The sequence below is a fragment of the Manis javanica genome, chromosome 7, assembly GCF_040802235.1.
Source record: "Manis javanica isolate MJ-LG chromosome 7, MJ_LKY, whole genome shotgun sequence".
In the NCBI taxonomy this organism is placed as follows: Eukaryota; Metazoa; Chordata; class Mammalia; order Pholidota; family Manidae; genus Manis; species Manis javanica.
Window position 1 is genome coordinate 9,019,324 of NC_133162.1, and position 17,800 is coordinate 9,037,123.

Below are 17,800 nucleotides of genomic sequence, written 5' to 3' on the forward strand. Positions count from 1 at the left end.
TCTGAACTGATAAAGTCAGAATTAAAACCCTTTATTCGTATATAACCTATGAATTTTATGATTCTGATCCTTTTACAGAAAAAAACCGCACAATATTCACCAAAGAGAAAAATAAGCACGGACAGATCTGGCTCCAAAAGGCATGCCCTGCCATGTGTGAGGTGACAACCTCAGGCAGGTTCCTTGACATTCCTGGGCCCCGGTCCTCGTCTATGCAGCAGGCAGTAGCAGGGAGTAGGTGGTAGTGCCACCAGCCACATGAGGGTGCTTTGAGATCTGAGTTTATACCTGTAAAGTGCCCTGCACAACAGTAGGCATTTATTTACTCAGTCCTTAAAGGGTTAAAATTCTACAACCAAGATTATTGTACCATTCACCTTGACATAATCAGAGAAGCATAAAGCATAGTCAAGTCAAACTTTCTTTAAAGCCCCTGTAGTCAGGGGACAGCTGTGCCCATGATTCATGAGTTTACAGAGAGATGAGAAAAGTATATGGTTTTTCTGCACTGCTCCCCCCCATCCCCCCCACACAGACATGTGCTGCTAAAACGGCTGTGGGCGAGGAATTGTAAAATCAAGCAATAAATTTCACTCGAATATTTACTGAATTCACAGCCACTCCCAGAGCAAGTGTAAAATAGAAGTGCTGACATGGTTGGTTCTGGGCTCTGGGATGCACTTGCAGCTTTCCTTGCATTCATTCTCAGGGACAGACGTGAAGCCAGAGAGCTGGTTGTCACAGAGGCGGGGAAAACAAGGTTCTAGGCAGAGTAGCACAAGATGAAGGGCCCTGGTGGGGGAAGGAGCTTGCCAGGTGCGAAGGATGGACGGGCTTATGTACGGGCCCTCCAGGAAAGAAAGGTGGGCAAGGAGGACAGAGTCTGCCCTGGCGAGCTGGAAAGCCAGTAGAGGGTTTTACACCGGGAAGGATTCGCTCTAGCGTATGTTTGTAGAAGGTCATTCTGATGCTCTGAGAACACAGCAGGGGCAGCAGGCAGGTGCTGCTGTTGGGTGGGGAGGGAGAAGATCACATCAACACAGGGATATGAGACTCCAGAAGAAAGATGGGCCTGGAGGAGACTGGTAGCAGCTGAGAAGGTGAGAATCAGCCAGACTGGAGACATACGTGAGAGGCAAAGGACACAATGTCCAGGAAAGAGCCGAGTTCCCAGGTGGGCTTTCAAAAAGTTTTGGCTAAAATAAGCATTTACTTTTACTTGCCCTATAATTGATAAAAGAAAGCAGATAGGTTTTCCTGACTCTAAGAGACTGAATTGTCTGTTACACGGGTTCATTTAGTAACAAAAATATCAGAGACATAACTGGTTGTTCACATATGACAAAGCAGATAAGTAACCTCAGATTTCAATTACATATAACAAAGTGCCAAAGAACAGACACAGCTTCCTACGTCAAACAGCCAAACTGTCTCAAGGTTAAGGGTTTTGTGACAATAACCCGAGTTAAAACCGGCTCTCAGAGCTGACCTTCTTGCCAATTTACTACTCAGTTTTATGATAGGAGGGACAGAATCAGGTATAAATCTGACAATAGTTACCTGGCTCCTTCCATTCGTTATGCCTTCAAACCCTCTGACTTACAAACAAGCTCCAGCTTTCTCTCTTATTTTTAGGACAAGATGTGAAAGGCCAGCTTTGTGCTTTGTTTGCTCAAATCTCTTGCATCAAAGGCTCAAAGTTTTCCACTATCTACAGGTTCCTACTATTTAAGCTGTGCTTCCGGTTTCAGCTGGAAACTAAATGTATGTTGAATTAAATAATTAGGGCTTATCTCTTATTTGTCACAAGATGCACTGATGGATGAAACGTCAGAAGTAAGTAAAGGGAAGAATTAACGATTTCGCCTGAGCTCTGGCTCACCCCACCAAGTGAAGGGTGGTATTGGTGAGCACGTGTGCTCCAGCATGAATGGAGAATCTGATAAATTTTACCCAAAATTAGGATGGAAAATCTCTGATGCTTGACATTTCCACATCACATTACCTTCAAAAGCCAGGACCAGAGGGGTTTCATTTGCTTGACTCAGGTGATAATGATCAACAGGCCCACTGAGAGAATTACCCAGCTCAAGATCAGACTCATGAATGAAAATCCATCAACCAAATCATGATTCCACAGCCTCTGTACTTAAGTAAAGAGAAATCTGACAACAGAGACATAAGTGCTGGAAATGAATGCAAAAAATACTCAATACAGAAAAATAATCAGACACTTCTTAAGCATCATTTTAAGAAGGAGGCCCCACAAATGCTCAATGTCCCCTTAGGCACCATTTCCACCACAGGTCTTGGAAGCAATGCCTCAGAATGAGACAGGAGGAGAGGGTGTGCATCAGATGCCAGAGATGAGCTGCCCATCCTACCATGTGTATCAAATTCTCTTCGCCTTAGCCCCTTCAGGTTGCAAGCAACAGAAAATGCAGCTGTTGCTTGGCATGTGGACCCTGGTAACATGGGCCTGGGGCCTCTTAAAGACTTCAAATGCTGCTCCTTCACTTGCTCTGAGAATTCAAACCACCCTACTTCTCCTGCTACTCCAGCAGGACCCTGGCAGTTTGAAGAGGGCCACGCCTGACTTTTGACACCTGGACACCTCCAGCTCCACACTGTCCCCAATTCCTTCCTCCTGCAGAACAGGGCTATGTGCAAGTGACACATTGCCACTAGCCTGGACCTCAACTCCTCCAGTTACACTGTCCTCCCTAAGTAGAAAATTTTTCTGCTCGGCTGTCCACTCCCTGAGCCGTCACTGTAATTTTTAAAAGGCGCTGTGCACAGGCTCCTCATTGCTCCTTGAACCGCCTCCCCCAAATGCAGCTGCTTTTCTCTCTGTTCCAGCCACCCTCCACTGCTCCTTCCAACATGAGAATGCTTTATTTGAAATTCTTAAGTTCCTACTGTCTTCCTTGTGTACTAACTTGCTGGGATGATGCACATACACATTCTGGCTTTCTAGGGTCTGACGAGCCCTCTCCACACCTCTAATCTGCAAGCCTGTCAATGAGGCCATACATTTTTTCAAGCCTATTTTTGTCTACACGTACAATGGGATATGAAGTAAAATGATGTTGTATATTCCCCTTAAGAGGAGCTGTGGGTATTGAGCATAACTCCTTGGCCCCTGGAGAACAGCCCAGCTTATTCTAACAACTCTGCTGATGGGCAGCCTCTTATTCGCTAGACCATTAACCAAATGGAGGTGTATGAGCCCAAGTTCTTTATTAGGAACTGACTTGATGGGAGGACCTCAGGAGGAACTTGAGGAAAACCCAAACAATCCTAAAAGACAAAGGCAGGCTCTTAATTCTAAGAATAAAGAACCATATATTAAGAGCAAGGCTGCCCAGTTTCTTAGGTTGCAAATCTGGAAACTCAGAAAAATCAACTTGTGTGGCACAGAGCAAGATAAAGGAACAAAGGTGAGTTAATCAAAAAACTACCTAAGAACAAAATCCCTGGTCCAGATGGCTTCACGGCTGAATTTTATCAAACATTTAGTGAAGAACTAATACCCATCCTCCTTAAACTTTTCCAAAGAGTAGAAGAGGGAATACTTCCAAACTCATTCTACGAGGCCAGCATCACTCTAATACCAAAACCAGGCAAAGACACCACAAAAAAAGAAAATTACAGACCAATATCCCTGATAAACATAGATGCAAAAATACTCAACAAAATATTAGCTAACCAAATTCAAAAATACATCAAAAAGATCATCCATCATGATCAAGTTGATTTATTCCAGGGATGCAAGGATGGTACAGCATTTGAAAATCCATCAACATCATCCACCACATCAACAAAAAGAAGGACAAAAACCACAGGATCATTTCCATAGATTCTGAAAAAGCATTTGACAAAATTCAACATCCATTTATGATAAAAACTCTCAACAAAATGGGTATAGAGGGCAAGTACCTCAACATAACAAAGGCCATATATGACAAACCCACAGCCAACATCATACTTAATAGTGAGAAGCTGAAAGCTTTACCTTTAAGATTGGTAACAAGACAAGGGTGCCCACTCTCCCCACTTCTATTCAACATAGTACTGGAGGTCCTAGCCATGGCAATCAGACAACACAAAGAAATAAAAGGCATCCAGATTGGCAAGGAAGAAGTTAAACTGTCCCTGTTTGCAGATGACATGATATTGTACATTAAAAACCCTGAAGAATCCACTCCAAAACTACTAGATCTAATATCTGAATTCAGCAAAGTTACAGAATACAAAATTAATACACAGAAATCTATTGCATTCCTATACACTAACAATGAACTAGCAGAGAGAGAAATCAGGAAAACAATTCTATTCACAGTTGCATCAAGAAGAATAAAACACCTAGGAATAAACCTAATCAAGGAAGTGAAAGACCTATACCCTGAAAACTACAAGACACTCTTAAGAGAAATTAAAGAAGATAACAATAAATGGAAACTCATCCCATGCTCATGGATAGGAAGAATTAATATTGTCAAAATGGCCATCCTGCCTAAAGCAATCTACAGATTCAATGCAATTCCTATCAAAATACCAACAGCATTCTTCAACGAACTAGAGAAAATCGTTCTAAAATTAATATGGAACCACAAAAGACCTCAAATAGCCAAAGCAATTCTGAGAAGGAAGAAAAAAGCTGGGAGCATTATGCTCCCCAACTTCAAGCTTTACTACAAAGCCACAGTAATCAAGACAATTTGGTACTGGCACAAGAACAGACCCATAGACCAATGGAACAGACTAGAGAGCCCTGATATAAACCCAACCATATATGGTCAATTAATATACAATTAAGGAGCCATGGACATACAATGGGGAAATGACAGCCTCTTCAACAGCTGGTGTTGGCAAAACTGGACAGCTACATGCAAGAGAATGAAACTGGATTATTGTCTAACTCCACACACAAAAGTAAACTCAAAATGGATTAAAGACCCGAATGTAAGTCATGAAACCATAAAACTCTTAGAAGACAACACAGGCAAAAATCTCTGAATATAAACCTGAGAAACTTTTTCCTGAATACATCTCCTCAGACAAGGGAAACAAAAGCAAAAATGAACTCATGGGACTACATCAAACTAAAAAGTTTCTGCACGGCAAAGGACACCATCACCAGAACAAAAAGGCATCTTATAGCATGGGAGAATATATTTGCAAATGACATGTCCGACAGGGATTAACATCCAAAATATATAAAGAACTTACATGCCTCAACACCCAAAAAGCAAATAACCTGATTAACAAATGGGCAGAGGATATGAAGAGACAGTTCTCCAAAGAAGAAATTCAGATGGCCAACAGACACATGAAAAGATGCTCCACATCACTGATCATCAGGGAAATGCAAATTAAAACCACAATGAGATATCACCTCACACCAGTAAGGATGACGAGCATCGAAAAGACTAAGAACAACAAATGCTGGCGAGGATGCAGAGAAAGGGGAACCCTCCTACACTGCTGGTGGGAATGTAAACTAGTTCAACCATTGTGGAAAGCAGAATGGAGGTTCCTCAAGAAACTAAACATAGAAATACCATTTGACCTGGGAATCCCACTCCTTGGAATTTACCCAAAGAATACAACTTGTCAGATTCAAAAAGACATATGTTCCCCTATGTTTATCGCAGCACTTTTTACAATAGCCAAGATATGGAAGCAACCTAAGCATCCGTGAGTAGATGAATGGATAAAGATGTGGTACATATACACAATGGAATACTATTCGGCCATAAGAAAGAAACAAATCCTACCATTTGCAACAACATGGATGAAGCTGGAAGACATTATGCTCAGTGAAATAAGCCAGGCAGAGAAAGACAAGTGCCAAATGATTTCCCTCATTTGTGGAGTATAACAATGAAGTAAAACTGAAGGAACAAAATAGCAGCAGACTCACAGACTCCAAGAAGGGACTAGTGGTTACCAAAGGGGAGGGGTGTGGGAGGGCGGGTGGGGAGGGACGGAGAAGGGGATTGAGGGGTATTATGTTTAGTGCACATGGTGTGGAGGATCATGGGGAGAACAGTGCAGCACAGAGAAGGCACATAGTGGATCTGTGGCATCTTACTACACTGATGAACAGTGATTACACTCGGGTGTGGGTGGGGACTTGATGATATGGGTAAATGTAGTAACCACATTATTTTTTCATGTGAAGTCTTCATAAGATTGTATATCAATCGTACCTCAATAAAAAAATGTGTTAAAAAAAAGAAAAGTGGGCTGTTTTCTTGCTTTTTCACTTGAACACAAACCTAAATCTGATCACATCACTTCCCTCTTAACTATCAAAGGCTGCCCACTGCTTTCCAAACTCCTTAGCATTACTTGTGAGGTCTTCCAAGATCTGGACCCTGCCCTTTCCCTCTGGTCCTGCCTCCCACCTCAGTACACTGTGTGCCCAGCCAGCAAGCCACACCTGACACCCTGCCCTCCACCAGCCCTTCATGCCCCTTCTGGCCCCTCTGCACTTGGTCTTGCTGCTCCCTCCATCTTGTCTGCATTCCTGAGCCCCATATACCTGCCTAGAAAGGCTTGGCAGAAGCGTCACCTCCACCATGCAGCCCTCCTGTCCTGCTCTCTCCATTGCTTCATCCCCACTGAATGCTGAGGTCTCCATCCCAGTGCCTACAACACCCCTGTGCAGGTTTTGGCTATATGGCTTTGGCCTCCCCCATTGCAGTGTGAGCTCCCTTTCAGGCATCACCTTGGCCTGGAAGGGGCACAGGGCCCAGCCCCCAATTCTTCACATGCAGCCATCATACTGCCAGTTGGCTTCTTCTATTTTATAGCTTGACTGGTCCAATTTCATCTAATATTTTTTGCCAGTAAAATGTTACATCTGGGCACAAGGGCAATACTTCCCAGAGCCAGTACGATGTGGGCAATTTATACCATCTCCAGGAAAGCCTGCACCCCATCACCCTACACCTTTGGTTCCCTTCCACACACCATGCCAGGAACGTGAGCCCTGAGTTTTAGAAGGGTGGTCACATTTGGAGGTGGGAGAAAAACAGTATCCAGGAAATTGCTAATATAATACTATTTTGAGCATAGACTGGGAAATGTACTATGTGATCCCCGAAGAGTGAGAATGAACAACCCCAAGTACATTGTTAAAGCCCATCGGAGCAGGCTGGTTTCTGAGGTTTAGCACCTTCTTTTCCATTTCACAGGCAGCAAAGAGTTTTCTTGTTATAAACAGTTTGGGCAAGTGATACTAATGCATCTTTTTGCACAATGCTATCAGTATTTCAGGGTTTTCTTCACCAGACTTCACTAGGAATTACACTATGTTAAAAAACAAACACCAAGCACAGTACTGCAGGGACATTTTATGTATTATTTCTTCTCCAGGGTCCCCAAACTTAAGCACGCATTCTCTTTATCTGCAAAGTTTGTCTGCAACAGAGAGAGGAATGAGGTATTAACCCCATTTTGCAAATGTCACAACTGAGACTCTGAAAGCTGGTGGTACTGAACACACCATGAGCAGGCAATGCCAGGTGCCCAGGACCCTAGGACAGGTTGGCACTGAGACAGGGCCATGGTCCACTAGTTTTTTTAGAGAATATTTGTCAAACTTCACACAGTTCCTAACAGTGGAGAGGGGCTGGTAATGCTGACCTGCGCATGCCCTCCCCTCTTTACCTTGGGAGCAGCTGTGTTCCCTTCAGTCAATGCCACCCGCCTCTGGCCCACGTAAAATATGCAGGTCACAGATAGGGACCCAGAGTCACCCCAGTCAGAAGGACAGAGTCTTCATGGAAGAGTTCCAGCAAGGAGAAAAAATGCTCCTCTGATCCACTGTGCCCAGCTGTAGGGCCAGGGAAATGGGGAGAGAGAAATGCAGGGGGGTGAAGAGCTTGGCCACCAGTGTGCCCCCAGCCCACTGTCCTGTGTATGGGAGCAGGTGGCTGCTGACCACAGGGCCCCACTCAATCTTGAGGTAGCCTTGGAGTGTGAGGGTAGCCCCAGAACTCTGCAGTCGGGCTGGATGCTAAGAACTACGCCCCAGAGAGGGGCTGGCTGGGCCGTGCTCTAGAAGAAACACCGCGCTGTGCTCCTGGAGCCCCGCTGTCCCTCATCCTCACAGACGGCATCTGAGGCACCACCTTGCACCAGAGTGTGTCTTTGCCCTCTGACCTGGCACTCCTCCCCATGGCCCCAGACCCCACCTCAGTCCAGCATCCAGAACCATCAGCAGCCAGGGTCCTGGGAAAATACTGCCAAAAGCTTCCAGCCGCATGTGACTGCAATCCTCCTGCCCTAGCCCTTTCCCTGTGCACTGAGTCACGTATCTCAAGCCTTGCCCTGGTACCCAAAGATACCCACTGTAGGGGCCAGAACACCCGAGAGTCATCCCAGGGGCAGGCTTGCCTCCCATGACACCCCAGTTAGGGCAGGAAACAAGCTGAGCTGGTGAAAACCAGTCCATAGACCAACCGAGGACAGGGCCCAGGCCAAAGCCCATGATAGGCCTCAGGAGGTGAGGAGAGGCAGCCCCAGGAATAAGTCACCTGTTGTAGAAGAAAGAAGTTGATTCTAAAGACCACAAACTCTTAGGCTTCAAGTTTAGGGTTTTCTTTTTCCAGTTTTTTTTTCCTTGCAGGTGTGTGGGGGTGGGGGTGGGGTGGGGGTCATTTTTCCAAAGCCATCCTGGTAATTACTCCTGGAAGAATCCTGTCAGTCACAGGAGACATATTCCCTCTTGTCTTTAAGTCAGTCTGCTTTCTCACTTGCAGTCCAAGATGCCCGGCTAAGGCCATGGAGCCCTTCTGGGGACGGAACATTCTGGGTGCAGCTCTCCCCAGGGATGCCCCTTCAGACCCTGGGCTCTGGTTTCAAGATTTCCCCTGCTTAGTGCATATGCACACTGCCAGTCACCGGTTCAGGAGTCAAGCCCAGGGCTCCCTGCACTCAGGCCGGCACGTTATAAGCACCAGCCTGACCCTCAGCCACCCCAGCTGCCCCCAGTATGCCCTCTGCACCACACTTCCGCTTTTCCTTCTTGGACGCGGATGCTGTGAGAGATGACCCTCGCCAGCAGCCCTGCCTGCCCCCAGCAATGTGCCTTAGGGCCATTTTTCTCTCTCCCCACCCCCAGCATTAAAGGAAATGAATGCAATCACAGGATCCTCTTCTGAACGAGGCTGGGCCAGGAAATTGTACGCATGACCTATATGTGTGCAGATGTTTTCCCTAAAGGAAAACCAGCCCCTCCTGCCTTCTTCTTGGAGGGAAAATATTTTCTTCCAGACCGTGTCTCTTTAAAGCAGAACAATGAACAGTTAGCATCTTCCACCAGGGCCCTGATGAAGAGCAGAGCCCTCACACTCCTTTGATGGATTGCTCCTGAAGTTCAGAGACCCAGATACGATCTCATTAACGATGGTGCCCGCACGGGAGAGCTGCAGACATCTCACGTGCTCCTCGGGCAGGTGGCTGCGCACAGGTGGGTGCTTCTCACTGTGACACTCTCCCCAGCTGGATTTTCTCCCCCAGCATGGACAAAGAGAGGCCCTGAGTGCTGAATGGATGTCAAACTTCAGCCTAGACAAATGAAATGTCTTCAGCCACTTCCCACGCAGGGTGAACAGAATACACAGCCCCCTTCCTTGGACTCTGATCTCTAGAACATCCCTGAGGAGTTGGGAAGGAATCAGAAAGGAAAAAGACACTTTAGGGCAAAGACACAAGCTAAGACTCAAGGGAGGGCTGGACCAAGGGCCCATTGTCCCTCATTTTTATCCCCAAACTATCCACTTCATTTCCTTGGGTGACAGTGAATCTGCAAACTAAGCTATTTCCCTGTCCTAGGAGGACACCTCTGATTCAAGCTTACCAAGTGACATAGTTCATCTAAAAATGTATTTTTTAGCAAATTGGGAGTTAAAAGGGGAAAGATAAAAAAGACTACCTGACTCCCTTTGAATAATGACTAGCAGGAAGGCCTGAGAGGTATTTTAAAAGGGTGTGCTTGCGGGATTTAAAACAACTTAATGTTAAGATAAAGCCCTCTGTAATTTCTAAGCTCCTGATGTCTCCAGCTCTAAAATTCCCAGGCTCCGGAACTCCACAAACACCTTGGAGTCAGTGAAGTTGGGATGCTGATGATAAACTGGGCCAAGCAGCTGGCCGGAGCTGTCAGCCCCATAAGGACAGAGCTCCTATGAGCCCATTCAGCAGGGCTCTAGAAAATCGTAGGCAGAGGCCGCCCCAGCCCTGCTTCCACCCCACAGTCCCAGCCCTCACTGCTCTGCCCAGAGCTGCCAGAACTGCAGCTGCTGCTGCTTCCATTTAAGGAGAAAGCAGAGAATCACTCTTCTAATTAGGGAGGGTTGGCAGGTATAAGACCCGCAGGAAGTCCACTGTCCCAACAGGTAATCTGTTGCGCAGCCATGGATGCATTGTGCAGAAGGCGCACTTTCCCAGTCTCAGGAGCTGCTCTCCTTTGCAAGGGCAAGCGTGCAGGAACAGAGGTGATTTACTCCTCACGGTCCCACCCCAGCCTCTCTCAAGCCTCTGCTGTGCTTGCCGTGGCCGCTCATCTTCCCAGCAAGGAGCAGCTTCCTCAGGCGAAGGCGATGAAGGCTGGAAATGACACCTGCCAAGGGACAGACGGAGGACACTGCAGAGGGGAGCGGGGCACAGAGGTTGGTGAGAAAGCAGATATCTAAGAGGAAACCATCCAGGAGGGGAGAGGAGAGGGGAGAAGGGTTAGTGGGACTGGGACATGGGGGGAGGGAGAGGCTCCAGCTGTCACCCAAGTGGCCTGCTCATCGATCAGCTGCAGCCTGCCACACATTCTTTCTTGGGAAGCTCCCTGCAAGAACATTCAGGAATCATCGTGATTCCTTCTGCGTGTCACCAACAGGCTCTTGTAATGCCACAGGGTGGCAACAGGCAGAGCATTGAGCTGGCTGTCTTTGGGGCAGCAGGTCAGGCCCACAGCACCTTAACGCCCAAGGCCCAGCCAAGCCCCTCCTAGCTCCTCGAAGTCCCACCTGCAGAGCCCCTCTGCACAGCAGCAGATATGCCTAGGATTCTTTTTGATAGTAGGACATTTCATTCATTTGTTTATGCATTCATTCATTTAACAAATGACTTACTGAGTACCTACTATGTGCCACACACTGGGCTAGTTACTGGAGACACAAGCATAAACAAGTAGAATGTAAGCAAATTCTGATGAGAACAGTTAAGAGAGACAAGTCACAGAACAATGGCAGGAAAACCTGCCGACTTGATGCTGGAAGAGCAGCCAGTCATGCCTGCATGGCTCAGAATGCATTCGGGACGTGCGGAGCCTCTGAAGCAGGGTCATGCTACGTGGTCAAGGAACTGACTGGGTGACCAGTGTGGTGGGATAACAGAGGGCAAGGGGGAGCAGACTTGCAGGCCTGTGGGCCCTGGCAGTGGGGTGGGGTTTTTAACTAAAAGCGATGGGAAGCGGACACAGGGAAGGACCATGATCTGGACTGTTCTAGGCATCTGGAAGGGAAGGGAAGAGAAGACATGACTACCAGGTTTCTGGGTGGATGAGGTGCTGGGTGCTGAGCTGGGGAACTGATGAGGAAGGCCGTTTGTTCCATTTTGGGCGGGACGGAGCTAAACGGGGGCAATCTCGGGACATAATAGTGTTGAAGTCCATGAGCATGGATGAGATGTCCTAGAGAGACAGGACAGAGAAAGTAAGGTGGTGGCCCAGGCCGGGGGCTTGAGGACCCTGGTGCTGAGGAGCGGTCACGAGGCCGTGAGGCCAGGGGACGTGGGTCCTGTACCAACCAGCTGTGTGGCCAGTGGTCAACAAGCTACACCCCACCACCTGTTTTTGTAAATCAAGATTTTACTGTAACTTTGGCTTATGAATTGTCTATGGCTGCTTTCATACTCTGACATCAGAGATGAGTTGTTTCGACAAAGAGCAGACAGGGTATAAAGTCTAATTTATTTAGACTATCTGGCCATTTACAAAAAAGGTTTGCAGACCCCTTGATTTAAGTTCACCCAGAGGCCTTGGTTTCCTTATCTATAAAATGGGGATCGAAGTGCCTGTCTTGTAGGATTCACAGATGTGAATCTATAATGGCAGGCGCCTGGCACCCACAAATACCTGCTGAATCTGAGTCTCCTCGGCAAGGCTGAGGAAGCCCTCTCCACACTCGGCTTTGACACTGCAGTGCCCAGCTCTGTTTCCACATCTGGCCCGCTCTCCAGAAACAACTGCTAAAGTAAATTTGTAAATATAAATAGAACCAGTGTCATCTGAGCTACTGCTTCCAATGCACGATGGATGTGTATGAGCAATTCAAAGTGAGTTCTTTGTGGCCAACCTGTCTCCCCCAGACTCTTGTCCAACCTGAAACAAAAGCATTAGTCCATAAACAATTGGTTTTCATGGAACAATTCTTTACAGTGCCTACATCCTCATCATTAATCTTAAGGGGAAAGGATGGAATTGCTCAACATCCTTTGCTTACCCCAGAATGCTGCCTGGTTCAGGCAATCCATCTGGAAAGAACAGCCAATCATATTTCAGGCTTAAGTGGTTTCTAGGCAACCAAAAATATAGCCACAGAAACAAGTCGTAGACAGTGGAAAGAAACATGGGGATGGAGGCAAAAGGGACTATGGGAAGACAAAGGCTCCGAACCACTGACCCAGATGTAATGCTCACCCAGTCAATCAACATCCTCACCCTATCACCAGTGGGCCCCCATTCCGGAAAGGGATGGCATGACCCCTTGGACAGCTGGTGGATCCTGGAGGGCTTGCAGACTGTTCTTGCCTTCAGTTTACCTTAGAGAAAGCCTGCAAGTAAGTCCCACAGAGAAGGCAGTGAAGGGACAGGATCCTTCTGGACATGGGCCCATGGCCACAGGTTGTACTGGAGGTATCTAGGAATGACAGCCGAGGTAAAAGCACTTGCTGTGGATACAGTATGTGTGTCCCCCAAAATCCGTTATGTTGAACCTCTAATCCTGGGTAATGGTTTTAGGAGGTGGGGACTGTGGAAGGTAATTGGTTCATGAGGGTGGAACCCCTGTGACAAAATTAGTGCCCTTTTGAGAACAGACATGGAAGCTTTCTCAGCCCCACCCTGTCTTTCTCTTTCTCTGCCATGCGAGGACCAATTCTGCACTTTCTCATCTGTGACCACAGATGCGTGGAGATGACGGCTGTCTGCAAATCAGGAAGCGGGTCCTTGCCAGACAACGACTTCCAGCCCCCAATGAGAAAGAAATGCCTGTTATTTAAGCCGCCCTGGCTACGGTATTTGTTAGAGCAGCCTGAGCTACAACAGCACCCAAGAGGTTCCCTTGGGACCCAGGCAACTCCCACTCTACAGAGAACTTAGCAGTGTATTCAATTTTAGGGGGAACAAAATTCTACTTATTTGTCCAACGGTAATATCCAAGTGAAATCTGCTTCTAAGAACTGAGAAACTGTCCGCAGGCCACGTAAGAATGCTGTCATTGGCTAAATGACTTAGCCAAGGGTCACTTCAAGAGACAAGGCTTTGAAAGAAGAGATCCAGTGAGGCCTGAACAGCAGCAATTCCTGCTGGGAGCTCCACGGCCCTCGTGGGCCTTCTGAGATACTAAAGCACTGGAGATTTTCAGGCAGTGTCCCTGTGTTTGCCGCGGTCTGCAGCTTTTGTCCCCTCAGTCTTTACAGACGTGGCACCTGGCCTCTGAGGAACCCTCTAAGGCAGGTGGAGCTAAATCAGAGTCACTGGACACTCTTGTCAGCTCCCAGGCTGAAAAAGGGGGCCAGGAGCCATGAGGATGGAGGGACCCGAATCTCCCCTCGTCAAAGATGCATGAAGAGCTCCAACTCTGCTGCTGGAGCCACTCAACCCAGGGAAGCAGGAAGCGGGAAGCGGGAAGCGGGAAGCGGTGCCTGAGATTCCTCTCTGGTCCTGGACACTCCCTCAGCTACCATTCTGATCCCACCTGCTCCTCAAATCCCAGCTCAAACGCATCAACTTTCCCCCAGATGGGCTCCCAGTCCAGTTTTCTCCTCTTGGCACATGTCACACCCTTCTCTTAGTCATCTGAGCATAAAACCTCCACTTGGGACCTGCCACCGTCTAACCTTCCCTCTCCCACCTCATCACCTGGGCCTGTTGCTTCAGACTCACCTCTCGGCATCCACCCTGACTCTTCTATTTTGATCCTCACAGGTGTAGAAGAATGGATTTTCCTACTTGTGATTTGCTTTTCAGAGCCCAAGACATAAGCCGAGCCACAGTCCAGGCAGGTTGAACTTGTCAACAGAACAACCACTTTCCCTCTCTGATGATGACGCTTACCCGTGCCCCCTGCTGCCTCCTGGTGGCCAAGGCATGGGGATTTGGAGGAAGCCGAGGGAGCCCTGGGAACAGGCGTCTCCAAATACACAAACGACATACAAATACTTCATGTTGCTTCACTCAGCAAAGGCTGAGCCACAAGGGGCTCCACGGAAGGAAGGCATGAACAGCAGGTCTAATCGATGGACACAGACCACATTTACTCAAGTACTTCCTATCCCTTTCCTGTATTTCCCATCCATCCATGCTGAGAGATAAGTGCTTTCTGCAGCAGAATTCTCCTCTCCCTGCTGTGGCTTTTCTACTTGGAGACAACAGCTACAGTCAACAATCAGAACTTCTTTCCCAGACTGGAAAGCAGTAGCTAGAGAGTGGCCAGAGGTTCCTCATGGACCAAGATGGGGACCTAACTAGCTCAGGGCCTCTCAAAACTTTTTTGCCTCCAAATCACCTGGCATCTTTGCAAATCACTGGTTAAAATGGAGATTCTAATTTAGCCAGTTTGGGATAGGACCTGAGATCCTGCATTTCTAACAAGTCCCTGGGGGAAGCTGATGCAGCAGTTCACGACCACCCTGGGAGCTGCAATGTAAGGGTCAACACTTGACCCTCCATCCCTCTGTCTCCCCATCCCATGTGCCTCCCTCCTCCTCCAGGCTTTATGCTTCCAACTCCCCAAAAGGGGGGATGCAGGGCTTCTGACCTCTCCTCCTCACCCTGCTGCAGTCCTGTACAGAATGAAGTGACCAGACAGGGCTACGAGTTGCCCAAAGGCATCCCAAACCTGAAATCAGAAGGAAAGTCCTAGAACTAAACCAAATTCTTGCAGGCCCTTCCACATCATCTGATCTTCCTCTGCCTTTCGGTTTCTCTCTTACACAAGGGCCCTTATTAAGCTGCTCTTTCACAGGGAACCACCAGAGGAAAAAGAGAAACATTAGCTCTAGATTCCAGTTGTCATGAGTGTGCCTCATGGCAGGTGTGCATCCTGAGTTCGTCTCCATCCCTACAACGCTGAGCATCGTCTTACAGTGGAAGGCTCGTCCCTCCCATGGACCATGTGCCACGTTGTCTTGTGCATTATTCATGGCATGCATTTGTAAGTGCACAGAAATATGTACTAGCATGAAAGGCTTGAGCCTGTGCAGAAAAGAGATGCTCCTTTAATACACCTTTTAGTATATGTGCTGCTGAAACAAGCAGTTTCATACGTTTTTTAAAACCTCTAGACTGGACATGAGCCAATCTGTAGTAGATAAACAAGCCCATTATTCAGACAGCAGAGGTGAGATTTTAGAGAATAGTTGCTGGGAGGTCAACAGCCCCAAACATTTCCTTGCTCCATTTTTTTAAAACAAAATGTTAGGGGATGAAAGGTGGGATTTTGAGTGAGTAAATACACTGTCTTAAAGATCTATATTTAGAGTATTTCAAAAGTAGCAGTTTCAGGGAGAGAAGCCTCAGGCAGGTGCATATGGATCAACTCAACCATGCGATATTTGATAAGCTTCCATCACAAAGCGGCCAATCAGCCTGGAGTTTTATTTAAACACCACTATCCCCACAGGGCAGGACCTTAGGGAGCCTTATCCAAAAAGGCAGTTTCTACCTAACAGATCTCCCAAACTCAGCCCTCAGCCAACAGATACTAGTCATTTATTAACTGGGAAAGAGAGTAGGGATGTTGGGCACTGGCAAGTGGAATTTCCAAAGGCTGAAAAGCATATTTTCCCAAACCTACTTCCACTTTATCTTCTAAATCTCTTACGCTCTCAGATAGGACTGAGGCCTAACAACTAGCTAGTTAGTGCTGACCACTGATTCACTGATTTACAGTTTAGAGACTTCTAACTGATAGGTTGAATTTGTTCTTTTCTTTCTTGGCTGGAGTCCCTCATGGGATCACATATTTCCATGCATCTAACAATACTGCACATGGACGAAAAACAGGGCAGGCATAGTACAAGGCTCACGGCACTAAAAAAATCCTCCGACATGACACACCTCCATTGTTAAGATGCTGCTTTCTCTAAGCTACACGATGAAGACAAATGATCAGTGCACACCTGCTCCTAAGGACGGTTCGCTGCTAAAGAGCCAGAGCCTGTAAAACCATGAGGCTCAGCCTAGCATTACATCACCACGCTGAGCCAGCTCCTCATTGAAGCCCAGGCACGGGGACGAGTGAGGAAGCCCCACACTGCATGCCGTCCCCACTACAACACAGACCAATCCCTGCTATCTTTTAATCTACACACAGACCACTCTACGGCCCACATCCCCAGGTCCCAGGAAGATACTCTTCTCTGAAACACACACTCTGTGGGAAAGGAGAGCAAGTAAGGCTGGGATGTGGAGGGCCACTTCAGATATCAGCATGACTTCCGGCAGCCAGATCTAGTCAGTAAGTCCCATTCTCCAGATATGTCTGGTCAGATATGGAGATGACCATATAGAAATGGCAATTCTAATAAGCATCTATCCAGGATAAAGGCCATTTCTGAGCAAGTTAGTTCTGTGGTTTGGAGAAAAAATCGAATTCCTGAATCGATGCAGTCAAATTCTACCAATGACAAATCTGTTAGGCTGATTTTACTAATAATAGCAGGTGGCCTTGTCCTCCACAGTGTTCACCAGAGAGGGAGTACAGGGATGCTTAAGCGAACCGGACTTCATGTCTGTCTGCCAGTGGTGTTCCATGCCATCTGCCTAGCCTTTGAGCGGCTGCCCCTAAGCTGGTCTGTCTCCATAGGTACCAAGCTGCCACTGTCAAGGAAAAGGTTTTTCCCAAGAGGCCCCTGTTGATGCCCGGCTGTTGCCTTGCAGGAAATACCACTGTGCCGGGGTGGGGGTGGGGGTGCGTGGGTTGGTGCAGAGTTATGATGATGGCACAAGAAGCCCTTTACCATGCACTGGGCTGAACAACCAAAACCAAATTCCACTGGGTCACTCCTGCCCCCGGGGCAGTATCCTGCGTTGCCAGATGCTCATTCCGGAGGGGAGCACAAAATGCTACAAAGAACAGCCACCAAAGCCACACAAGGCTGCCGAGAACCCCAGGCCAGCCCCAGCTGCAGGCTGCACAGGCATCAGGAGGGGCGACACTAACAAAGCCCGGGCAGCCTCTCCTCCTGCGCGGGGCTCCGGATGGCCAGGCGGAGCACTTACATTGCCTCAGAAGCCTCCTGGTTCGGGTCGCTGGCTGGGACTGGCTGCAGGGACTGCGACCCTCCCATCCTCGCTGCGCCCTGGCGAGCAGGCTAGCTGCGAGCAGGGCCAGCGTCCTGGCGCGATTCCTCCAGCCGGGAGCCCGGGGCGGGCCGGCCGGCGGCCGGGGCTACTGCACTGCAGATGGAAGCGACTGCTGGCATCCGTGGCGGCGGCGGCGGCGGGGAGCGGCGGCTGGGGGCCCAGGCCGGGGCCCGAGGAGCGAGCGCCGCGAAGTGTGCGCGC

General features: G+C 48.0%; 1 protein-coding gene across 34 annotated transcripts in view; it reads right to left on the bottom strand.

The window, feature by feature from the left end:
- TACC2 (transforming acidic coiled-coil containing protein 2) overlaps window positions 1–17,800 on the bottom strand; it is a 203,795-nt gene that overhangs the window by 59,003 nt on the left and 126,992 nt on the right. For 3 of the 34 annotated variants that reach the window (XM_073240291.1, XM_073240289.1, XM_073240290.1), the window contains exon 1: window positions 17,516–17,719. The exons of the other annotated variants lie outside the window; for them this stretch is intronic. In XM_073240291.1, the coding sequence (XP_073096392.1) occupies window positions 17,516–17,583 (68 nt within the window). In that variant the 5' untranslated portion in view covers window positions 17,584–17,719. Of the gene's footprint in view, window positions 1–17,515; window positions 17,720–17,800 lie in introns of those variants that run through there. 34 annotated transcript variants of the gene reach the window in all.